The following is a 27,354-nucleotide window of genomic DNA, read 5'->3' as shown; positions in this document are numbered from 1 at the left end:
GGACGCTTAATTGATTGTAGAAGCGCTTCACGCTGTCTTTTACCATTTATACTTTATAGCAATCAACGTTATAGCTGGAAGTGGTTGATTTCTGGGTTGAGTTGAGAGTTAGGAGAGAAGATGCTATACTACTCGGAGCACGTTTAATCAATTCAAATAAATCAATAATTTTAGGAATGATCCGGAAGATTGCGATCTTGGCCAATAGATTTTTTGGATCAGGGGTCACAAAATTTTCGGTTTTTTAATGGAATAAGCACATCATGCTGAGTTAAGTGATAGTTTGGGATTGGTTATGATTTATTTACATGCAATTTACTGAGTTTCAGTCCATCAAAGTTAGAAATTTTCTGTTCTTTACTTTCAACGTGTTCGAATTGTTGTTAACTTTTATGCAATAATTCTCTAACAAGGTGTTCGTTGTACACTTAGTGATAGTTTGAAAGAACAAGTATACGCTATGATCTTGACAAGCATAATTAACTCCAAGGTAAAAATCATTGTCATCCATGACCCTTAGTGTTTTATTCATCAGTTCTTGTCGTTGATTTTTGCATCGCAGAAATTGTTGCTCATTGTTGGATTCTATTAACTTCTTTGCTACGATGTATGTAATAGTCACTGCTGTTACAACATCCGGATGTGGACACAACAACCCTCCTCTATCCATGTTTCTCACAAATCTGTATGCAGTTTCATTTGCAGTTAAAGATTTGTCTAATGTGCCAGCATTTGCATGCATCGCACCGTATTTTTTTAAGTACTGAATAACAACAATAACCAGTCAGATACGTGAGAACTGTAATAATATGTTCTACCTCAGTAAAGTCTGATTCTTGTACGTGTATTGAAATAGATGTTTGTCCCTCGGACAAATCATCCAGTTCATGCTCAGATACGAGATTTTCCTCATCACTCGTGTCAAAAGCCTCGATGGGAACAGTTCCAAACACGCTTGAAGACAGCGATAGCGGTAGCAATGACGTGAGTTCTGAGTTTTGATTCTGCTTCAAAAACTTGTTTTATTGAGATATTGTATTGTGAACCAGCAAGTTGTCTATATTTTCCAAATCTTGTTTCCTGGAAGGAAATATTTCATTCCTAGCTCACAAATACAATATCTCGCCATTTCTATTAAACAATAGGTTGTGTGCTTCAATGCATTGTGGGTTTCTTTGGACAGTTTCCCGTCAGTAATGTCAAGCTTTTCCCACAACTCGAGTCAATCTAAGAACTGATGAAAAACATAATGTTTGGATCTGTTTCAGGGGGACCTAATTGTTGCATTAAAGCATTTCTGAGTGTTTTTCCTTTGAATGGTGTCTTAATTATGTCTCACCAACGAGAAATCAGTTTTACATATTTTGCTGTTCTTTGAAAGTTCCTTTTTTTTTTTTTTTTTTTGTTCCCAATTTTTAATAATCCTTCAATAACGAAGTTGTTAAAAATTTGGAGAACAAATTTTACATTCTGTTTCTCCAAATTCGAAGGACACAATGCTTTCAAAGACAGTCCACACCCATATTTGAGCAAATTATCATGCTCTATTTCAAACATTTTTGTGAGTGCTTGAAAAGATGCAGTTTCCAAAGTAATATTATCTACTAATGAATCAAATTTTGGGTAAAGCATGGACTGTCCAACATTTTTCTTATTTAACCAGTTATTCCTTATACATTTTAAAATATGCACGGCATCTATAACAAAAAACAATGGTCTTGAAAAGTCGCAAGGATATGGGAATACAACACTAACTTTTGAATCATTGGAGAAAAATGGTATTGCTTTTCTATTAATTGAATTATTATCACTAATTACAGCAATCACTTTAAACCCAATGTCTTCCAAACCTGTGATCAGTTTTATTATTATTATTATTATTATTATTATTATTATTATTATTATTATTATTATTTGGTCTAGGAATTAATTCGTGCGGTTGGTACGCACACATTGAAGCTGTAGTACAAACACAAAATACATAAATACCTTAAGAAAAATATTGTCCATCGCTAGCCACCACTTTCGCCCATCTGTCAGGCAATGTACGGATTCCGTGGCGAAATAAGTCCTCATCCTTGGAAGCGATCCAGTCAGAGAACCATGTTTCGATATCTTCTGAAGAAGTAAACCGCTGTCCAATCAAATCGTTGTTCATGCAATCGAACAAGTAGTAGTCCGAAGGAGCAACGTCTGGTGAATACGCCGGGTGGGGTAAAACTTCCCATCCGACATTTTCTAAATAGGTTTTGACCGGTTTTGCGACATGTGGGCGAGCGTTATCATGTTGAACAATAAGTTTATCATGTCTGTTCTCCCATTCTGGTCGTGTTCTGGCCAGAGCTTGCTTCAAACGCATTAATTGTCGTCGATAACGTTCTCCATTCATAGCTTCACCCGGTTGCAGCAGCTCATAGTACACCACACCTTTCATATCCCACCATATGCACAGCATAACCTTTGCACAGTGAATATCTCGTTTTGGTTGTGATGGACCTGGTTCACCTGGTTTCACCCAGGCCTTTTTTCGTTTAGGGTTCTCGTAATGGATCCACTTCTCATCACCCGTAATAATTCGATGTAGAAACCCCTTTCTGCTCTGTCGTTGAAGCAGCAATTCGCAAATGGTTTTTCGTCTTTCAACGTCTCTGTCTTTCAATTCATGTGGAACCCAATGTGACATCTTTTGAATCATTCCCATGGCTTTCAAGCGTTTGGAGACTGTTGTTTGATCAACGCCTAATGCTGCTGCAAGTTGTTCCTGCGTTTGACACGAATCCTGCTCGAGCAATGCTGTCAATTCTTCGTCTTGATTTTTTTTTGGCTGTCCAGCTCGCTCTTGGTCTGCCAAGCCGAAATCACCACTTCTAAACCGTGCAAACCACTTCTGACACGTTCGCTCAGCTAGAGCATGGTCACCATACACTTCCACCAAAATACGATGACTTTCAGTCGCACTTTTCTGCATGTTAAAGTAATGCAGCAGGACACCCCGCAAAAACACTTTATCAGGCACAAATTGCGCCATGTTCACTTAACTACAAACTGGTGTTGTTGACGCTTTAATCCACTGCCCTATACTACGAACGATACGCGATGACAGGGGTTTGCAACACATGTGTGGATACACGGAACTGTGGGACGCTCCGTTCGTTGCGCCATCTCTTGTCCACCCGCACGAATTAATTCCTAGACCAAATATTATTATTTATCATGTAATGCAACGGGTTAGCTGTAAAGTTTCTCACAGGAAAAATGTGAATTACATCGGAATACAGTGATAACAAACTTTTTATCATTAACACATAAGCGAATGTTGCTGCTAAAATGCTGTCGAAAGGAGCCCCAACTATATTTCCCCCCTTCTAATCGAAGAAAGCTTTCAAATGGATTTCATCCATTAACGTGATCACTGTCTTATCATTTGTCCCTACAAACTGAAGTTTTTCGTCTAATATATTTCAGAAAATTTGCGATTGTTCATTTTGTGGGTTACAATTTAGATTCGAGCATATGTTCTGAATAGTTTTGTAGTGGGGTATAATTGCAATTCCGGCGCTCCGTAAAAAAACGATAGGCATGGGGAGAAATCGAATATAAGGTGCTATATAAAATTAATAAGAGTGGGGAATACTTCACTCTGAATCTTGAAGTTTTCAAGCTGTTCAGAAATGAAGTTCAGCACTACTTTCTTTTCTTTTTCAACAATATGTTTCACTTGTTGTAGAAGTAACTGTATTACTTTAATTTTATGTGCAATATTACTTCCAGGGTCAACATTTTCTAGTTTCTGAATTTCGGTCATTATCGTGAACAAATCATTAATATTTTCAATATGGGAAGGAAATGATAAGTTACCAATACATTGCACAGTCAGAACAGTTCAGATTTTTATCAATAGTTACAGCAAAAACTATTGTAGGAACACTGACAGTTTCAACTATCGTAAAAATTGCCAACTTTTCTTTAAGAACAACATCTCAATCATGTAGCGAAGATTTTTTTTTTTAACAGTTTCTCTTGCATTTCCAGAACAGATGAAAAATGTACGATTTGCGATACTCTTCTTCCGAATGTAAACTATGAGCAATAGCTTTCTGCACATGCTGGTTTTCTATTCGGGCCCGTTTACTTTCTCTGCTCTCCCGACGTATTTTCTGTGCGCTTAAGTAAAAAGGTGCACCTGGAATTCGTGATGGTACTGCATCTTTCTTTAACCTTGGATGGGAAAGTGGAGCAGTTAGCTTCATCCCTGTTTTGGGATCAAATTCTCTTGTTTTCCAGTCGATATCACATTCTCGAAATGTTTTTCATATACCTGGAAGTAGGAAAGGTTTCATTTTACCTAAGTATATACACACTTCCCAAGTAGTAGCGCTCAAGATTCTGCGGAGATTCTGGAAATTAAGCAATTTTTGAGACCCATGTACTTATTTAAACACTAAAAATATATGAGAAAACTATAAAGCTTCTAGAAAACGTAGTAGTGGCATTTTTTGACGGTAAAAATGCCACTACCGTCAGTACCGAGTAGTAGTTTGAATCGAACTTCAAATAGTTGATTCCGTCTCATATTGTCCCGGCGTGAAGAAAAAAAAATGGACGTAAACTCCAATCAGACAACTTTTCAACTTACTGTCCAAATTAGCTACAATATGTAACACATGCAAGAAGTACTGAAGAAATTACTTCCAACTACTAGCTATCTATCTATTAAAATGCTACAGTACCAATTAAGAGCAACCAAGCTCTAACCTATAACCTTAGCTTTCAACTCTTTGATTTACGGTTATTTGTGATTTCACGTTTATAACAAAGACAGATATTTTTAAAAGACTGTACTTTATATAAATTACCTAAAGAAATATTTTTCAGAAAATTTTTATCCTTTTAAATTATTGTTCGAAGGCCTTTGCCTTTAATAAGCCTTCTCCGAAATAAATGCAAATGAATTGTGCTGCCATCTTTGGAGCTCTTTTAAACTGCGTGTATATGTTTATGGCCAATCCTTTCGACAATGAGATCTCGGAAACTACAGGCTCTAGAAAGATGACGTTTTCACTAATCGATTGTAAATTTTGCGTAGATTGTCCAGTTCTAATTGAATATTTAAAAAACATGGCCACTATTTCTTTATTACATTTTTACCTCACCTTTCCTGGCACTTAAAGGTATAAAATTACGGAGATTAGGGAGCAATTAATGCAAATTATTGTGTATATTAAATAATTTAGATGACTGTATAAGCAGGACTATATTTCAACTCTCTCTTATTTTTGAGTTCGCAATCAAACAATGGCTCTTTCAGCACCTTAGTTGTTACAAATATTCAAAGTACAACGTTCCTCATAGATTAATGTGAGAAATAGAAAATAAATACGCTTTAAGTTAATATTAGCATTTAGATCTAGAAAATGAAATATTGTCTAAAATGAGGCTGCAAGTAGTTGTAGAGCGAAGTTTAATTTCTTAAGAGTGAATATTGTAAAGAGGGGAAAAATAAACTTAAAACTATTTTTCCTTCAGAGATGATGGGTTTAAAGTATTATCACAAAACAATAGGGGCGTCGTCAGACAATTAAATGGGGCCATAAGCTTTTATAAACTGACTTCAAAGAGATATAAGTATTAAAGTATGCACATAAAATGAAAAGTCCTTCGATTTGTTTTTAGTCATCTGAAAAGTATTAATTTGTATGCATAAAATATGTTAAAGTAAGTTTATCTATTCTTATTTGATTAACATCTTGTACGATTTTAATTCGTATGGTAAATTTGTAGTTTTTCTTTCAAATTTTAACATTGTCCTCAGATCAGCATAATGTGGAGGGAACTTCGACTAAAATGGGCAGAAGAGAAAATGTTTAATATTTAGAATGTGCAGGTAATAATAATAATAGAAGAAACGGATTGATTAATTGCATACAACTAAATAGCCAGTGCCTCTATTTCTAGACTCTCGCCAGTCCCCAATGCTCAACTTCTGGCGACGCCACTGCGATATAATAGACTGAATAATATTTTGTACTATAAACAGAGAATATGCTATTATTTACCCTGGAATATTTTGAAGGTATAAAACCTTCCCTCGTAATCGCATTTATCCACTTTGTTTTGGGGCTTTCTTCTTCTGGAAACGTAAAAACATGAACCTTTGGCCCGTTGTCGTAGTTTCCATTACAGAGAGGCACTACACATCGATGAGGCATATTTAATTAGCAAAATAACATTCCTCACAACACAACAGTACACTTTTACATCTAAAGAATACTATATCCACATTTAATATATAGAATATTACAGCACATAACCACACGCATATAAGCACATAAGAAAAACAGTGCACATAACAAAAATCACAATACACTGATTAATAGCTAAAGAAACTGCAAGTCGGAGAAAAAAGGAATTTCCTTTGGGGAGACGCGCAATAAATAACTACACCAACACCTCCCACAACAGAAGGGTGACAGCGAAGTTTGAGATTTCCGGACCAAACCACTTGTGCTGACGTCACAGGCTTCTCCGAATCCAGCACTCTGGCCTTCTCAAATCTAGGTGGTGTCAGCTGAACCAGGTGTTGCTATGTATGCCATAAAAAAAAAAGTTATTTATGCGAAGTCGAAACCGATAAAACTATTTATTAACTTTAGAACTAATTGTTTTTAACCAGTGAAAATTGTGTACAAGATATTTTCAACAGTTATATGCATTGGCATGAACTAATATTTCCTTCCTGCATACCCTTTCATTTCTGTTCTGCATACCAACAAGCATTCCTACTAGTGAACAGAAAACGAATCAAAATGAAAATTGTACACAATGCTGTCCCAAAGCATTAGAATGTAATATAGTACACCCAGCCACAAAAGTATCTCCCCCCTAAGTGCTCCAATTCCATTACTTGGGGTCCAGGTATTTTGCAGTTGTGATAACGCCTAGACAGATGCAACGCAACTTACACGTGACTTTTCTCGGCACTGATAGCAGTTGGTAGCACTGAGTCAAGTCTGTATGCAAGTAAAATTGTGAGTAGATGACGCACGAAATATTTCTTCATTCTGAGGTCAATCTCTGGTTCAGAGCGTGTCCAATGAACATCATATGTTAATCTCAATATTGCTGTGTATGTAATGTATTTTTTCATTATATACTGTATATTCAAAGAAATAAAAACACTGATCACATATGAATCAGAAAATGCTTGAAAGTAGATGAAAATATCAAATCTAGAACAACTGCTGGAAATAACTTTGTAAATAATTGCCTCCATTGAGAGACCTCCAATTCTCCTCATTCCAACATCTTTTTCTGTCTGGAGGAGAGATCTTGTTTGTCACACTGAGTATGCATTGCAATTGAAAGAGAAACACATGAAAAAAGTTTCAGCCTGGCCGGGATTCGAACCCGGGTCTACCAAATAGAAGTTCAATGCGCTAACCACTCACCTACCGCGCCATTTAAACTTCCACCCAAACTAATACCTAGCTAAAGTCTCTTCATGGAAAAATATAAACAAGATACTCAAATATAACAAAAACAAACAAAATATAAATAAAAATATAAATGAGAAAATATAAGCAACTTGTGTGAGTGTCTTAATGACTTACTCGAGATGTTCTTATTTAACTCAAAAACAAGTTATATAGACGTTCCTCAATGAGGAAAATATCACGAAATGTTCTTCAAGTTGAGGCTACGCCATCGGCAGAGCCATAACTTGTGGGGGGTACGGGGCAACTGCCCCCCTTAGAGAAACTCCCCGCCGTTCGAGAGGGCCCATTTTGAGACAATATTTTCTTACTCCATATACGATAGAAACATGAAATTAGAAATGAAGAATCAAATAGGGTCGCTACATTACATAAACAAAACCGTACACGAAAGGTAAATAGAACAAAAATGAGTCGTGGACCCATTTCAGTAATATTTATTCGTATGGCTTTGAGATTTATCAATATTGTCCCCTTAATAATTTTGTCATGTATGGAATGGGCCCAGGGAGTAATTAAGGAACCGCAGACCTTGCCGGTGCGGGAAGGCCCACAGGCTTGGAAAGAGGGGACCCAAGAATTTGAACAACAACTTTTTCTAGGGGGGCCAAATATGCTTATTAATGCTTGCCTCCCCAGAAAAAAAAAGTATAAGTTTCGGCGCTGGTCGTCGCTTGCAGGGATGGGCCCGATTTACATTACACTTCGTCTTTACGATAACTTCTAATTTCCAAAGAAGAAATGACGACAGAAATTATTTTCACATTCTTTAAATTGTATCAACACGTGTAGAAGTAGTTCTATGTTTATGTTCCATAACTACTAGTTTATTTTCTTATGTTCATATGAGGAATTTGTGGCTAATATAGGCCACATGATCATGAGGCGCAATCCACTAGGGTTCGAATTCCTCTGAAGAGCAAGTTCGGAATTTTAACTGTCCTCAGTATTTCTGTGTTCGGTCCTTGTAGTGTTTGGAATACGTCGAAAGGATATGAGGTGCCAGTGGCGAACAATACTCCGGTTGGGGCGATTTGTTTAAAAAAAAATGTGAAAGCAGGAAACACACATTGCAGTTGCCTGGGTTCAAATCCTGTCGTGGCAATTAATTTTTCTGAATGGGAAGATAATGCTTATGTAATTGGGATTGTAATTATGTCATTCCCTTATTATTATTATTATTATTATTATTATTATTATTATTATTACCACAGAAGGAAAGAAAAAGTAACATATTCGAAGGTATTCATAGGAACAGAAAAGATATACAGTATGTCAGATGTTTCTTAGGTTTACACATGAACGCAATAATATTATTACGTTCATGGATTTACAGATAGAATTATCATTTTATAACAACAAGAAATGGAATATAAATATTTGTTAGCTGATAACAGTAATGCATTTTGTTTCGCCCTTCTTCTAGGTAGAAAGGTGAGGTGACATCTTAAATAGGATCATTCCCGTGACTAGCGTTATAAGTTCGATCACTATTTGCAATTTGTGCACAGGTACGAACAATTCCTTGGAACACATTTTGGCCCATACTACACCAGTAAGGACGTGTTTAGCCCTTATGTATTCATCAATTTTGTTTTTCAAATAGTTTTCTTGTTAGTATACATCAGAAGTATCAGTTTTGTAGATTATAAAAATTTACTGAATTGCCACAGCTGGAGTCGAACTCGTGTCCCCAGCATTACGAAACTAACGCTTAAGCCACTACTCTAAGACAACACTGTTCTGGGAGAAAAAAAATGGAGCTGCAGTAAATTTAGGAATTACACACTTACGATTCCAGTGTAATAATGCTAAAACTTTCTGATTTCAGACATGATAAAATAGTAAATTATTATGCAGAAAGAATTTTCCAGAGAAGTCAACTTTAAATTGACAACTCGTATGTACGGAGGCGCTGCCGTTTGCTCTCGCCTCGGGCCCTGATTTTTCACGGCACTGCATTGGACAGACACTCATATTGATTGGATTATGGTGTTTCAGGGCACTTGATAATTTTTTTGAAGTTAACTAATTTAATGAATCTTCTTCAGTAGCTTGTTTCCTATTTCTACGAGTTTTACTCACTTTTACAGATTTCCCACTAACTCTTAAAGAACAAGGACGAAAACACAGAAACATTGAGGACAGCTAAATCACAAACAGCATTCGCGCGTTCTTCTCTTGCCTGAAGTAAAACAATAAAATATGGTGAGCATGCAATTTTTGGTCTTCCATCTTCTAAGTGTTGTCAAATCTGTAAAACCAAACCAAACAAAGAGCAAATTTAATACCCGAAATCGTCAACATCTTAGCTATTCATGACATAACTATTGCATGATCCGAATAACTCCAGTATATCCACAAAACAACATTTGTCATATTTTACAGAAATACGTCATGATTTTTCAGACAACCTGATACTTTAAATGCTGTTAATACGCAAAATTCATTGATTTCATCACTTATTCACTTACTGTCTTATGATCATTAAAACCTTTAGGGTACTTTCCGTAGATATAGAAAGGTGGAATGTAGTATCCAGGCTTGGTGTAGCATGCAAGTAAACAAATAAAAAGCAACATGATGATATTTCCCTCTGTCAAGTTCCCTTCAATAGAGTGTGTTGATTATTCAACAAAAAGACGTGAAATCCAACCAGAAAATTCATAAAATATGAAATATGTAGCCAAGTCTCGAATTTGCAATAATAATAATAATAAAGGAATAACAGAATTACAATATCAATTACGTAAATACCTTCCAATCAAGAAAAAATAATAAATGCCACGCCGGGATTCGACACCGCGTCACTGTAATGGCAGTTGTTTGCTCGCACACTTTGCCATCAGTTCCTCAGACAAAGATAAGAAAATAAACTAGTAGTTATGTTACATAATCATAGCACACACTATTTCTACACGTGTTGATATAATTCAAAGAATTAAAAATAATTTCTATCGTGTTTTCTTCTTTGGAAACTAGAAGGTAAAGAAGAATTGTAGGGATGGGCGCTAGCGAGTTTTCACTCAAACTCAACTCGACTTGACTCAAAATAGACATCTTTGAGCTCGACTCGAGAACTCGAAAAATTTCCTCCAACTTGACTCGAGTTTCGATTCGATTCAAGTCAAAACGAAGAAAATCGAGTCAGATGCTGTGTGTAGTTTCAAGTACTTTCTTCAAGTATCTTACATAAAGAATATAATTATTATCAATGATACTACTACTACTTATTATTATTAATATTATTATTATTATTATTATTATTATTATTATTATTATTACTTTTAGTATGGATCCGTATAGTAAAACTGCAATCTTATTTTAATGAAAAAAGTGTTATGAAAATTTAAAAAAAAATTCTTGGGCAAAGTTTGAAACCATGCCAAAAACTATTTTCATTACAAGAACTTTGCCCTAGAACACTCGGCCACGAGGGCCGACAGCAATTGGCCTTAATTTCCACTATATGTAAGTCTTCCACTATATATTCACTATATGACTCTTGATGTTCTATCTATATCGGCCAATAAAATCAGAGGATATCTGAAATACTTGGAATCTCTCGCACACCAAAGTCTTCGGGATTACGCCTCTGGGCCCGTTCCATACTCGACAAATTAATTAAGGAGACAATATTGACAAATCTGACATATTTCTAGTGACCCTAATAGTAGACATTTTTTTTTGTACTGAAATGGGCCCACGACTCATTATTGTTTTATGTACCTTTAGTGTGCTGTTCTGTTTATGTAATGTAGTGAACCTGCTTGATGCGTCACTTATAATTTCATTTTCGTATCGTATATTGAGTAAGACAATTGAAGGGTTTGGTGCAAGAAGGAGGCAGTTCCACTTTGTGCCCTTATTGAGTTGCACACCCTATCACATACAAAAGAAGAAGGCGCTTCGTTTGGTACAAGAATGAGGCAGCTGGTCAGTTGTATTTGATACCCCATAACCTAACACAAGCCTGAATATTGTTTGGTTTGGATGCAAATTGAATTACTAAAACTTTTTTTTTTTAATTTGCTACATATGGAAAAAGTGGAGCTGCCTCCTTCTTGCACCAAACCCTTCAATTTTGTCTTAAAATGGGAACCCCCTCGAACGGCGGGGAGCTTCCCTGGCGGGCATTGGCCCCCCTGCCCCCAAAAGTTACGGCCCTGCGTCGTGGCAATCATTTTTTTCTTAATTGGAAAGTATTGTTTACGTAATTGATTTTGTAATTCTGTTATTCCTTTATTATTATTATTATTATTATTATAAAGTCGAGACTTGGCTACATATTTTATATTTTCTGAATTTTCTGATTGGATTTCAAGTCTTTTTGTTGAATAACACTGATCGGCAAAATAAAACTTTTTTTCGCTCCCACGAACAAAAATAGGTGATTCCTATAGGTTTCGAGCTCCTGAGTTCGAATCCGTAACCGGTTTTTCTCCAGGACGTACCAGTTTTCAGGGAGGGTGTTTAAATATCCGCCCAAAGATGCTATTCTCCACCCATAATAATTTGCACGTTATAATTTATATATCAATATAAATTATGCAGATAAAATTGCATAAAAAGTTAAACACTTACGTGTCACTTGGTTTTCCTACTCCTCTTGTCATTACTACAGGGTGTCTCGCATGTCACATTCCAACAGAAGTCTGCCAACATATTCACACTCCATTTACCACTGTAGCGCCTCTCCATGGTAGCTATTTGCTGGTGAAACCTTTCCCCGTGTTCGTCAGAGTCCTCCCCCAAGCTGTACATTTTAGGGAAGAAGTCTAGGTGGCAATGCAGGAAGTGTAACTTTAGGGACATTACATCCCATGTTACGAAATAAAGTAATTAACCTGCCCACAATGTCTTTGTAATCAGGTGACTTATGATTCCTTAGAAAGTTACTGCACTTTTCTCTAAGGGCCTCCCAAGCCTCACTTTCCACTTCATTAAGCTTAGAAAAAAATGTAGTATCCATAAAAACGTCTTTGATTTGAGGTCCCGTAAAAACACCTTCTTTCACCTTGGCCTCGCTGAGTCTTGGGAATAGTTTTCTGAGATGATTAAATGCTTCACCATCCCGGCTCAGGGCCTTGACGAAGACCTTCATAAGCCCTAATTTGATATGAAGGGGTGGTAAGAATATTTTCTCCGGATCCACAAGACCTTCATTAGCCACGTTCATCTCCCCTGAGACCAGTTGCTTCCTTCTCGGCCATTTTGTGATGGTGTACTGATCTTTGGCTCGACTATCCCAATGACACAAGAACCAGCAGTGCTTTGTGTGACCTCCTTGTCAACCGGTGAGGATGGCAATATCCTTAAGGTCAGCGCATACAGACCACTGCAGCTGTTCGCATTTTTTTTTCTGCAATAGGTTTCGCATGTTCTCGTATGTTTCTTTCATATGTACAGCATGAACAATAGGGATGGCTTGCTTTTCATTTCCATTGTGTAGTAACACTGCCTTAAAACTTATCGTAGAGGAATCTACGAATAGCCTCCAATCTTCAGTGTTGTAGTTCAACTTCAGTTGTTCCATAAGCTATGGAATGTCACTGCAATACACCAAATCACCATCCTTTGTAAAATTAGTAACTAGGCTCACCTCTCTTTTCCTATAAATCGATATATTCACATCTTGGTTTAGTAGATTCCATTGTTGAAGTCGTGATGGAAGCAACAGGGCCTTAGACTTGGGAAGGTTTAAGTCTCTGATCATATAATTCAACTCTTCCTGACTTATCACATGTGGTTCATTAGTGTCAGGCACTGGAGCATAATTGGGATCTGACTGTGTATTCGAAGATTGTGCAACATCCTTACAAGCAGCAGGTTCTTCATCGGATGAAACACTGCACAGGGTGTATGAGTCTGGTGGTACGGGTACAGGCAGACAAACATCATGTTTCACAGGTCTCCTCGCGGAATCCAAGTTAGGATACTGTATTTTATGCATGTTTTTTGAGAAACCTTTTACATTAGTCAGACAGAAGTAAGAGTCTGAAACATGATCACGGGGTTCGCGCCAAACCATAGGTATGGCGACCGGCATCGATTTATGTGTACCTTTCAACCATCCTGTGAGGGTACGCGCACACGAGTTACAACTTTGTTTCGGAGCCCAAACGCGATCCTGGTCGCCGATTTTACACCCAAAGTACAAATGGTAGACTGTCTTCAGGAACGGTGACAATGGCCAATTTTTCCCTTGAAAATCACTTCCCCACATATGTAGCAGAATGAATCTTAACACAAAAGTCAATATTTCACGCATAAATGTTTTTCACCTACGGTATACACAGACACAGCGTAACACCACCTTCTAATACAAAGATCAACTCGAAACTGAAATATTTGTTTCACGCGACAACATGGTGTATGTCTTGGTGCCTTTTTCAACAATCTGTCTGTCGTCTAGACAAAAGGGAGCCGACGAATGATCGCAAGTTGATTACGAAACCTTTCTCCGTCAATAACGCCTAGGTTTTAGTGTATGCAGTGTGGAATGACAATAAATCTTTGCAACCCAAGGGGAGGGGGTCGTGAGCTAGAGAAGAGAATGTTCCTGGGATATAGCCTAGTAACAGTTCTTGGATTAAGATAAAAATTGAGAATTATGCATTCCAAACAGGAAAACACATTAAATACGAAAAATTTGATTTTTCTGTCAATTATGGAAACAAGCACCCCGCCCAAAAAAAAAAAAAAAAAAAAAAAAACTTACGTACTGGAACTTTCTCGATGAGATATTCGTAATCAGCGTCTCGAAATCTATCCGGTACACCCTTTCACCCTCGTAAAAATTCAGAATTATGCACTCCAAACGCGGAAAACACATATTAAATACGAAAAATACGATTTTTCTGTCAATTATGGAAACAAGCACCCCGCCAAAAAAAAAAAAAAAAAAAAAAAAACCTTACGTACTGGAACTTTCTCGATGAGATATTCGTAATCAGCTTCTCGTAGTCTACCCGGTACACCCTTTCACCCTCGTAAAAATTCAGAATTATGCACTCCAAACGCGGAAAACACATATTAAATACGAAAAATACGATTTTTCTGTCAATTATGGAAACAAGCACCCCGCCAAAAAAAAAACCTTACGTACTGGAACTTTCTCGATGAGATATTCGTAATCAGCGTCTCGAAATCTATCCGGTACACCCTTTCACCCTCGTGGGAGGATTTTCATGCCGACCAGTATAATAACACTCCACTTTAGGGGGTTTGGAGGAGGGAAATATTATCCTGTTGCTTTTCATTTGTTTACCTGCACGCCACACCAAGCCTGGATACTACATTTCACATTTCTATATCTACGGGAAGTACCCTAAAGGTTGTGATGATCATAAGAGAATAAGTGATGAGATCAATGAACTTTGCGTATTAATAACATTTAAAATATCAGTTTGTCAGAAAAGTCATGACGTATTTCGGTAAAATGTGACAAATGATGGTTTGTGAATATCGGATCATGCAATAGTTTGTCATGAATAAGATGTTGAGCATTTTGTGTAGTAGTATTGCTTTTTGTTTGCTTTGGTTTTACAAATTTGATCAGAGATGGCGTGGGTCAATGAAAACTTGACCCACCGCGAGCCACTCTGTCCCATGATCCACCACCCACCTTGACCCACTCTGACCCACTACCCACCTTGACCCCTCCGACCCACCACCCACCATGAACCACTGACCCACAAAACACATCGTCATCAACTCTGACACATGATCCACGTTCTCTTTTCTGCCGACTAAAGAGTTTATACTTGTAATAAAACCAGGTTGTTAAATTCTAACTAATCGGAGTTTGAATTTCTACAGTCAATCCCCCAAGCACCGCTCTGTTGCAATAATGATGTATCTGAGCTTTACGATATAAAATGGTGAAGTATTTGTCATGGGCAAAATTACGATGAATTTCAATTAAATTGTCATGGTCTAATTATTTCCTTCTTGAACTATCGATACTTTTCAGTGGAAAAACGGATGAAATTTGAAAGTCCCAAATCAAGGTACGTAGACCAACATACAGAAGATTACATTACAAATTTTATGTCTATTTTTCTCACAACTTTATGGGTTGATTGCCCTCTGCTCTAAGCGCTCCATATAATAAACAAGCTTCAGCAATTATTATAAAGCGCATGGTAAGCATATATGGATATATGATGCGAAGCACTGTATTTTTTGTTGAGGTGATTTTGAGTTTAACGTCCCTTTCAGCAGCGAGGCTATATGAAACATGGACCTACCCCACGACATAAATGTCGGCAACACCTAGTGGTCCACTTGCTGGTAAACGTCGATCGTCAATATAGAGACGAGTGGAAGGATTGCCGCTAATGTCCCACTGCCGGCAGGGTTTCGTCGAGTCAAAATAGAAACAAGTATGTTGAAGTTACCACCGCGTCGCAGCGAGGACTGGATTTTGGTCTGCGCTCCTTCGATTCGTCGCGGAGAATCACGAAGGGACGAACACGAACTGTCGCCAGTCATGTGCATGCTGTTATTATTATATATTATTTTTTCCTAACGAATTGTTCCTAAAGTGAGCTTCGGGGTCAAGAATAACCTCTGGCTCAACATCATGAAGTGAAAAATCTTGAGTGCAATAATTGTATGAATTTAGATGGCAACTGTCGTCGATCATTAGAAAGTGAGTATGGGAGAACTAAGAAATAAAGTAAAGAGACACGCGTCATTTTGTTATAAAATTACATGGCGAACGCACTTTATCTTATCACAAACAGTTATTGTCTCATATATGCGGTAAAAAAAAGAGCACTCTGATTGACCAAATTAAAAAGATCTCAACAATTTATCCGTTTACAAGCAACGTCTCCTTCATCGCCTCCGTGGCGAAGTCGGAAGAACACCCTCCCAGTAATCATAAGGTTGTTGGTTCGAGCCCCCTCCGGAGTACTTTTTTCGTGTTTTTTAGACTCACGCTAATGAAAGCAAATCACACATATAGGCTATTTAACATATTTTGGGGGAGTAATTTTGTGGTTCATTGGCGTTTTGTGGCGTCAGAAGATGCTGTCTACAATGCAGTGAGCAGAGAGGGTCGGTAGGTCAGAGTGCGTCATAGTGAGTGGTGGATCACGGTGGGTGGTGCGTCGCAGTGGGTCGCGGTGGATGATGGGTCACAGTGGGTCACATGCTGTTGACCCACGACCCACTGATCCACTCAGAAAACTCGATCAATTTGACCCACTCCAACTCTGGATTTGAGAAAATGGAAGACCAAAAATTGAATCTTCACCATGTTTTATTGCTTTACTTCAGGGAAGGGAAGAACGCGCGAATAGTGTTTCTAATTTTTACTGTCCTCCATGTTTCTGTTTTTGTCCCTGTTCTCAAAGAGTTAGTGGAAAAACTATAAAAATGAGTAAAAGGCGTAAAAATAGGAAACAAGGTACTGAGGAAGGTTCGTTAAATTAATTAACTTAAAAAAATCCAGTGCCCTGTAACACGTGTTTGTGCTTGTTTAAATGATAGTATAGTGGTAATGTGAGGTAATAATTTTAATAACACGACAGTACTTACATCTAACGTGCTAATTACCTTGTCACTTGAGAAAGAACGGGGATTTTGTTAATATTAGTATAGTTTAATAATTACTCTTATTTTTAGTTTATCATTTTATTATACAACTAAATGAAATTAGACAAGTGGAGCTAGATTGATCCTTACAACTAAATTATAATATCTACATGAAAGTAAGACATGGTTGTCTGCTATATAATTAAATCAATTAGCTAACGTAATTACATGAAAGTTTGTAAATCAATTGGTAATTTAACTGTTGTTTAACTTTGGTCATTTTCAATAAAATGCTATAGAATTGAATAATCGAACATTTAAAGCAAAAATTAATATGATACAACAAATACAAATGTTAATACACGTAATTTTCAGTCCTGGCACAGAGGCCTAAGGTGCGGGAGGAATGCTAATTAGAACTAATGCTACCTTTGGTAATAATTTTATGCTTATCCGAAAACAATAAGAGCATTTCCAACTTACATGTTTGTCTCCTTATAGCAAACCAATAATCATATACCAAAACAACTTAATAGACTCGCGACAACGATATGATAAGCACGACTCGTAAAGTTTTGTCGTTAAGAGGTAACTCTCCCCCTGGTATATATATTTGGGCTATCCTAACCACTAAAGGTTGTTTTTTGTGACGTCAGTGCGGAAGTTCTTGTCTACTTTTACCAATATTTTAACACAGGTGCACGTTTCTATTTTCACAAATAACTTATGTTTTCCCTTTTACTACAATCTGTTTTGCATTTTAAGGTGGATTATATTCATGTAGTATTTGTAAATTTGCTTTCTAAACCCCTTTAAAATTAATCGTTTAATATGACACTAAAACATTTTGGTCGTGTTTATATTTACGTAACACCTGACACACCAGATTCCAATCAATATATGTATCTGTCCAATGCCGTGTCGTGAAAAATCAGGGCCCAAGGCGAGAGCATACGATAGCTCCTCCGTACATATGAGTTGTCAATTTAAAGTTGACTTCTCTGGACTATTCTTTATACATAATACTTTAATATTTTATTATGACTGCAATCAGAAAGTTTCAGCATTATTACACTGGAATCGTAAAAGTGTGTAATTCCTAAATTTACTGCAGCTCCATTTGTTCCTTCTCCTAGAACAGTGATGTCTTAGAATAGTGGCTTAAGCGTTAGTTTCGTAATGTTGGGGACGAGAGTTCGATTCTGGCTGTGGCAATTCAGTAATTTTTTATAATCTACAAAACATACTTCTGATGTATACTAACATGAAAGCTATTTAATTTCTCTGGGTCTAAGAGTTGAGACGACCTCCTTCACAGGTGAAATGCCAACAACACAAAATTACGTCATCCGTATCAACTTCATTCGTAACCGTCTGAAAAGTAACGTGTTTGGACAAGAATTGATGAATACATAAGGGCTAAACACGTCCTTACTGGTGTAGTATGGGCCAAAATGAGTTCCAAGGAATTGTTCGTAGCTGTGCGCAAATTGCAAATAGTGATCGAACTTACAACGCTAGTCACGGGAATGATCCTATTTAAGATGTCACCTCACCTTTCTACCTAGAAGAAGGGCGAAACAAAATGCATTACTGTTATCAGCTAACAAATATTTATATTCCATTTCTTGTTGTTATAAAATGATAATTCTATCTGTAAATCCATGAACGTAATAATATTATTGCGTTCATGTGTAAACCTAAGAAACGTCTGACATACTGTATATCTTTTCTGTTCCCATGAATACCTTTGACTGTGTTACATTTTCTTTCCATTGTGGTAATAATAATAATAATAATAATAATAATAATAATAATAATAATAATAATAATAATAAAGCAATAACATAATTACAATAACAATTACATAAACATTATCTTCCCATTCAGAAAAATTAATAATTGCCACGACGGGATTTGAACCCAAGTAGCTGCAATGGGAGTTTCCTGCTTTCACATTTCTTTTTAAACAAATCACCCCAACCGTAGTATTGTTCGCCACTGGCACCTTATATCCTTTCGACGTATTCCAAACACTATGGGAACACGAACACACAAATACCGAGAACAATTAAAATTCCGACCTTACTCTTCAGAGGAATTCGAACCCTAGTGGATTGCGCCTCATGATCAGAAGTAGAACGCCCGGGTTGACTCGGCTAGTGCCACCTGGTCAATTTGCCACAAACTCCTCTCATGAATATAAGGAAATAAACTAGTAGTTATGGAACATAAACATAGAACTCTATTTCTATACGTGTTGATACAATTCATAGAATGTGAAAATAATTTCTGTCGTCATTTCTTCTTTGGAAATTTGAAATTATGGTAAAGACGAAATGTAATGTAAATCGGGACCATCCCTGCAACAGATGACCAGCGCCGTAACTTACATTTTTTTCCGGGGGGCAAGCATTAATAAGCTTATTTGGGTCCGCTAGAAAAAGCTGTTTTAATTCTTGGGTCCCCTCTTTTCATCTTTCTCTTAATCTTTATGGGCCTCCCAGAGCCTGTGGGCCTTCCCGCACCGACAAGGTCTGCGGTTCCGTTAGTTACTCCGGGCCCATTCCATACATGACGAAATTATTAAGAGGACAATATTGATAAATCTCAAAGCCATACGAATAAATATTACTGAAATGGGTCCACGACTCATTTTGTTCTATTTACCTTTCGTGTGCTGTTTTGTTTATGTAATGTAGCGACCTTATTTGATGCTTCATTTCTAATTTCATGTTCCTATCGTATATGGCAGCGTTTCCCAACCTTTTTCAACTTGCGGCACACTACAGGTGTAACTTGAATTCTCGCGGCACACCCATATATATATATATATATATATATATATATATATATATATATATATAATTACCGTGGTATTTTAATGTGATTACTAATTTCCTTCTTACAGAGAAGAAAGCTCGATCACTGATTTTCCCCTGTGCTAAATCATTATACTTATTTTTCATTCTAATTTTAAAATAGAAAACAATAGCAATGAAATATAGGATTCGGGTTTTTAAAAATCCACTTTCTCTTTCGAAAACTGTATCTAACCTCTAACTAAAAGGGAAGATCACTAAATAACGAACAAATAAACAAATCTCCTATACTTTTAAAACACAAATGTAGGTAATTTGTAAGCATGCTTGCTTTGTTGAATTTATTGAATGATATGTTAAAATTTCAAGTTACGAAATAGTCTGCAACAATAAAGAAGTAATAATGGTCATGACAATGATAAATACGTTTTTCAACATTAAAAATGTACAGAAAAGTAACACAGTATGAAATTTAAAATTGTAGATTTATAGTAGAGGTTCATAGTACAGTGAAACCTCTCTAAAGCGGACAGCCGTGGGGAATCGAAAAATGTCCGCTATAGAGAGGTGTCCGCCTTAAAGAGGTTTTAATATTTTCTTACGTATATTAATAAACAAGGTAATATGCAATTAGATTTTTTTTGCATGAATCACGTATTTATGAATATTACCAAAATGTTACTGTACCTGCATTATCTTGCGCCATCCAATTCAAGGCACAACATGGGAATGTTATAGTTCTCTGCGCTTTACACTTATCGCTACTTACTACGTTTTCGGTGTGTTGCTTTAATTTGTGAGTTAATTGCAGTCCAGCAATGACTCTTTTTTTTTTAAGGATAATGGGTGGGACTGGAATGCAAGCAAAGGATATAAGGGTGTTGTGAAACAGAGACCCTTCCTCTATTGCTGAACAGACAGTTGAGGAAGCAAAATGTTGTCACACCCACACTTTCTTCCTTGGTGACATACGTATGGTTTACTAAAAATGTAATTTTACTGCACTTTACAACTCGTTTCTAGAGAAAGTGTCCGTAATACGGAGATAATAATACCTATAAAAGACAAGAAAGACTGTCCGTGTCCGTACTAGAGAGTGTCCGCTTTAGAGAGGTTTGCCAATATGTTTTTTCCTATTACAGTGTTTGGGGATTACAAAATATGTCCTTTATGGGAGGTGTACGCTTTATAGAGGTGTCCGTTAGTAGAGGTTTCACTGTAATGTGAAATATAAATATACATTTTCCCCTGTCTTGCAATTTGGTTCGTATAGAATTAATAATTTGTTTCAATTTTCTCGCGGCACACCAGCGGCCCATTCGCGGCACACCGGTTGGGAAACGCTGGTATATGGAGTAAGACAATTTTGTCTAAAAAGGGGCCCCTCGAACGGCGGGGAGCTTCTCTAAGGGGGGCAGTTGCCCCGTACCCCCCACAAGTTATGGCTCTGTCGATGGCGTAGCCTCAACTTAAAGAACGTTTCGTGATATTTTCCTCATTGAGGAACGTCTATATAACTTGTTTTTGAGTTAAATAAGAACATCTCGAGTAAGTCATTAAGACACACACAAGTTGCTTATATTTTCTCATTTATATTTTTATTTATATTTTGTTTGTTTTTGTTATATTTGAGTATCTTGTTTACATATTTCCATGAAAAGACTTTAGCTAGGTATTAGTTTGGGTGGAAGTTTAAATGGCGCGGTAGGTGAGTGGTTAGCGCATTGAACTTCTATTTGGTGGACCCGGGTTCGAATTCCGGTCAGGCTGAAACTTTTTTCATGTGTTTCTCTTCAATTGCAATGCATACTCAGTGTGACAAGCAAGATCTCTCCTCCAGACAGAAAAAAATGTTGGAATGAGGAGAATTGGAGGTCTCTCAATGGAGGCAATTATTTACAAAGTTATTTCCAGGAGTTGTTCTAGATTTGATATTTTCATCTACTTTCAAGCATTTTTTATTCATATGTGATCAGTGTTTTTATTTCTTTGAATATAAGCATATAATGAAAAAATACATTACATACACAACAATATTGAGATTAACATATGATGTTCATTGGACAACACGCTCTGAACCAGAGAGATTGATCTGAGAATGGAGAAATGTTTCGTACGTCATCTACTCACAATTTTACTTGCATACAGCCTTGACTCAGTGCTACGAACTGCTGTCAGTGCCGAGAAAAGTTACGTGTAAGTTGGGTTCTTCTGTCTAGGCGTTCTTACAACTGCAAAAGACCTGGACCCCAAGTAGTGGAATTAGAGCACCTAGGGGGAGAGATACTTTTGTGGCTGGGTGTACAATCGAAGACAAATGTAAATGATCGTCATGTTTTTAATGTTGAAATATTTCTTGGGAGGGGAAACTATGGGAGACATGTCATTAGGACTCAAGAACACCTATTTTTCGAGATCGAATTCTTTCTTGCACTAAAATTGAAATAGGTAAAAAGTACTACAAAGTTTTGTTAGATTCTGGTAGTCAAATTTCGATTTCAACAAGGAAAGTTCTTGGTCTCAATGTAAAGCTTATAAACAGCTTCGTCTTTTCGCTTTTCTACATCCGTGTTGTAGTTGGCTTTATGTACTACTCCCGAATCTGTCCGCTCCTCTTTGGTTTTGTTGCAATGCGTCGGTCATTTAATTCTCCATTCAGTGAATCGGTAAGAGGTTTATAAAATGCGAAGTGTGTAGATTGACGTCAGATAAGGTTATTATTGGAATGTGGACAAAGGAACAGTCTGTATGTCCATTCATTAAGAAATACATAAAAGGAAAGAATTAACACAATGTAGAAATTATTTTATGTCTGAGGTGTAAATGAACTGTAATTTGCGCTGAAAGTAATGGTAATTAAAAATATTTTTAACTTTCATCTGATAATGAAAATTCATTGTCCAAGATTTCAAGTAACTAATGTTTGTCATTTTCGCAGAATTTCAGTCCAATATGACGTAAGTCCAAAACTTGATTTTTTACATAATTCATTATGTTGAACACATTATTTACTACTATCAATTATACTATTTATCATTATTATTATTAAAGCCTACAGAAGGTAAGATAATTTCTTTAAAATGTATCTAATTCAATTTTCATTGTTTAATGTCTTATAATTTTTTTTTCTTTCTTGATGCCTAAAGTTTTCAAAATTTACATGTATTTCTTTTCTGACTTATGTTTAGAATGGGTAATTCCACGTCTACAGAGTGCGAAAAGAGAAAAATTCTCATCTGTGTGAGCGGAAGATCAAACCTTGATGTTCCAGTAAATTTAGTGGAACAATTATACAATATAAATAAACATGTGAGAATAGTTACAGTTTGTTCTGATGAATCTATAAGTATTATAAACAAGAACACAATACCAGTGAACACACCAATTCTGGATGAAAGTTATTCTTCCAGATATGAAAGCTTGGAAAGCAAGTTGGTGGAATGGGCAGACTATCTAGTTGTGCTTCCAATGGACACGGATTTAATTGCAAAAGTGGCGAATGTAAGTGATAATTTAGTTTCCCTCATATGTATGTAATATAGTGATTGAAAAAAAATATGTAAATTAGAAATTATTGCAAGGATTTGGGTGAAACGTACGTTACAGGCTAGAACGGGTGGGGATCGCAAAGTTCGCCATCTTTAATGAAACTGGAAGTCTTCTAGTGGGAATTGAATCCTGTGATATGTCGTGAAAAGGTTAGAAAGCCAACCAAAATTCGAATTCACTGTCTATAGTACCTAACTTTATTCCTGTACTAGGGTTTTACCTGTGAGTGTCGGAGATCAGCAGGTACACTCATGTCCAAAATGTTTGTCACATATATATAACTGTCTTCTTGTAAGAATGTAATTTGATAATGATTTTGCAGTTTACTTTTAATACTGCTAATATGTGTTTAATCGGGAACTGTATATTTGTGGTAAATTTCACAGGAAAAGAATTATAAATACGAAAATTAGAATGAGTAACATAAAATGTTGCTAAATGTACAAGAAAGTTTTACTTTCGTTTTATTCTTCTTATTTGCTGCTCTTTTGACGTGAAATTTGCCACATACATGTATTTGCCGATTATACACATACAAACATTGTAAGAAATACCGGGCGAATTCGTTATCAAATTATATTCCTAGAAGAACATACGTATAGACATGCGACAATAATTTTGGACATGAGTGTACATTGCATACTCGCACACACATACCGCAAGGTTTTTTTCCCCGCTTCTCATGCACGCTTTTGAGCACATCAGGATTCCCGTTAGCAAAGGCGTGCGTAATGCGCTGCTGTTGTTTAGAGACGCTGGTGTTGATCTGTGCTTGGGGTTGCGAGAAAAAAGATCTTGAAGTTGGGATATTCGTGTTATATATATCTAAGGATATTTGTGTTATATATCTAGAAGTTTACATGACGCTTTTTTTCATACCTTTTGCAGTGTAGTAACATCTACAGACCTCTGCTATATGATGCATTCCGGAAGAAATGGGCTGACCTGCCAAGGTATCTCTGTGAATAATCACTCTTGTTTTTATTGAGATATTGATTATAGACTACGTAATTTCTAATAACCGAACTGTGACATCCTCGGCCTTCTCTTCCGAAACGCATCATATAACATCACGGTTTTAGGTGTTTCGTGCTCAGATGGACTGTCTTCTCAAACGAGGAAAACAAAGTTAAAACAATTCCTATAAATAGGGGCTGACTACGCTCTTATAAATAGGAAGCCGCAGCCACCTATTAAACAATCCTATAAAACCACGTTAGGACAGTGCCTGACTACGCCGACATTTTGAGTGATTCCGTGGGTAGCGTTAATCGAGTCTTATAGACTACAGGTTGAGGCAATCTTTATAAACAATGTCTGGCTACGCGATTACTAGAGCTCCTCTCATTTGTACATGGGTCAAGTAAACTGATATTCCTTTATCTTTCCTTATCATATCTGGTTAAACAAACAAAATATATATTAAAATATATAAAGAATGCCTGGCTGCGGCTTACTACTTTAGGCAATCAACTCGAAAGTATCATTGAAACAAATTAAATTTTATGTTGGGTGAATCCCTGTAAACAGTGCCTTGTTTCTACTTTGATTAAATAAAATACAGGTTTAGTCAGTCCCTGTAAGTAGTTCGGTAGCTGATCTGGTAAACTTCGAGTTACATTTAAATCAGCAAAATATATGTTAGAAAATTTCTCATAATGTCCAGCTAATCTTAACTGAGTGAAGTCTAGTTTAGGACAATCTCTATAAATTGTACCGTACTATGGCGTTTCAATTTTTAAGGCAAATAAAATTTGGTTAAAAATCTTTCAGTTTAATTGTGCACGACTCCTTTTACTAAAACCTAAAACAAATCCCTCAGTTCAAATTCTTTAAAAATATATTTACTTCGTTAAATCCAAAGTAAGGTACTTTCGCTACACTGCACACACTTAAAAACATCCGTTTCTTACAAATTCAACCTGTCCGTTGACCCTGTATCTTTCCTTCAAGATACGATAAACAGCAGACATACTACTAAGAGTTCTAAATTAATTTTTTTCACAAATAAAATTATTACTGAGTAGTTGACTGTGTAGTATTTGTGTATGTATGTATGAATGAGTCAGTCTTCTCTAAAGTTGATCTTCAGTGTTGTCATACCTGTATTCCTATAGTTTAACGCTCAATTCGTAACTCGAATTTTACAAAAATGCTTTACAGGTACCAAATGCTGGTTTGTATACTAAACTTTAAATATGGTTGCCTGTCTAAACACGAGCTTTACACCTAACTACGTTAGCACTGACAAAAGTCCTGCTAGCCTCTAAATAAATGTAGTAGCAATGATGGGATTTGAATGGCTTAGTGGAATGCGCTCTCAAACATAATTTGGGTCTTCCGAATGACCTCATGAACTTTGTTCTCTCACACTAAGTAGTGAATGACTGTTATCAGTGAAGCTGTATTTGAAATACAGATAAATAGCAAATGGAGAGAAACGAGCGCATTGGGTCTGGCGCACTAATAGATCATTTGACGAATGCTTGTCCAGAGTATTAGGGAGACCCGAATTCCGAATAATTCGTAGTAATTACAAAAAAGATGACACTTTATAGCTCAGTTCATTTTGCTTACGTGGAAGAGGTGCACATACTGCCTCAAAAACTTTAAGCTATTAGACCAGGAAATATAAATAATAAAACTAGCCCCTCCAATACTGGTTACTGTAAGTCACATTAAATAAATAAATCTCACTCTTCGTAGAGAAAAGCTCTAAATTTAGACCCAGAGACCGAAAAAGCTTTAACTGCCTTTCTCATAATGGTAAGACAAAATAGAACGTCAAAGGGTTTATTGTCTAGAAAATTGTGAGCGTTTAAGAGTGTGCAGGGGCTCTATTTTATATCCTAGGCGAAAAACTTGTCTGCGCCCCCATTATCGCCTTCTTCCCCAACCCAAACCGAAGCGAAGCCTTGTCACTTCTGACATTTTCACCGCATCATCACATTATTACCATTTGTTTAAGAATTAAATAAAATAAAACTTACTCCCAATGCCTCTCTCTATGTTATTAATAAGTAATCTACGTATAAGCCAATTATTTTTTAAAACATTTTTATTGCTGTGGCGTTTAGAATGAAATTTTACTAATATAACCACAGGGCAACAGGAAATTAAAATTTTATTGTAATGTAAACCATGTCGATATCCTTTGTAAATATAAGACAAAAGATGGTTGTAATTCTTTCTAAAAATATTCCATAGAAAACATTATTAGTGACTACAATGTAAAACGATTGGAAGCCTTCGAAATGTAGGTATGGAGAAGAATGGAAATAATTAGTTGGGTCGGCCGGAAGACATATGAGAGAGTGTTAAAAATTGTGGGGGAGAAAAGAACACTTTTAGGTATTATTGAGAAGAGGAAGAGAAACTGGTTGGGGCCAGAGCCCTGCAAGGGCCGGGCTTGCCCGTTTGGCTCGGCCCTACCCGTTTCGAGTATATCAAACTGGACTGAGCTCGAACGGGTCAGACAGCAATGCTATAGGGCCGACAGTGTGAAAGACGAATCAGAAACTAATGTTGCCTGTTAATCGTAACGTGTTTGTCAAATTGACTCTTTATTCAAGACTGTAAAGTACTGCACTACTACGACCACTGCTGATACTACTACAACTGCTACGACTTCGCGTCAGAGTTGACATGTCTGGTGGTACAGAATTTAACTTCTAAGTACAGAAAGAAATCGGGGAAATGTTAGTTATTATGACCGGTCTGCGTAGAATGTGAACCGATGCTTGATCTACGAGGAGCAACGGTGGCTCAGTAGGTAAAGCACTCACATCTGGTGCTAGAGGTCGTCGGATCGATCCCCACTCGCGCTATGTGAGCTTTGTGGCGGACAAACACCGTGTGTGTGAGAGTTTTCGGAGTGGTCTCGTTTCCTCCTACTGTTTTCATTCCACCAATTAATCTCATCATCATTCATACGGCCTGAGCCG

General features: G+C 36.7%; 1 protein-coding gene across 10 annotated transcripts in view; it reads left to right on the top strand.

Annotated features, from left to right (window-relative positions):
- LOC145688034 (uncharacterized) overlaps positions 1 to 27,354 on the top strand; it is a 188,010-nt gene that overhangs the window by 102,715 nt on the left and 57,941 nt on the right. For all 10 annotated transcript variants that reach the window (XM_081761731.1, XM_081761728.1, XM_081761725.1 and 7 more), the window contains one exon: positions 23,050 to 23,362. In XM_081761731.1, coding sequence (XP_081617857.1) covers positions 23,051 to 23,362 — 312 coding nt within the window. In that variant the 5' untranslated portion in view covers position 23,050. The remainder of the gene's footprint in view (positions 1 to 23,049; positions 23,363 to 27,354) is intronic.

This window comes from Thermobia domestica, chromosome 6 (assembly GCF_964235325.1).
Source record: "Thermobia domestica chromosome 6, izTheDome1.hap1.1, whole genome shotgun sequence".
NCBI classification, from domain to species: Eukaryota; Metazoa; Arthropoda; class Insecta; order Zygentoma; family Lepismatidae; genus Thermobia; species Thermobia domestica.
The sequence above is the reverse complement of the archived record's forward strand: the minus strand, read 5'-3'. Positions and strand labels throughout refer to the sequence as shown.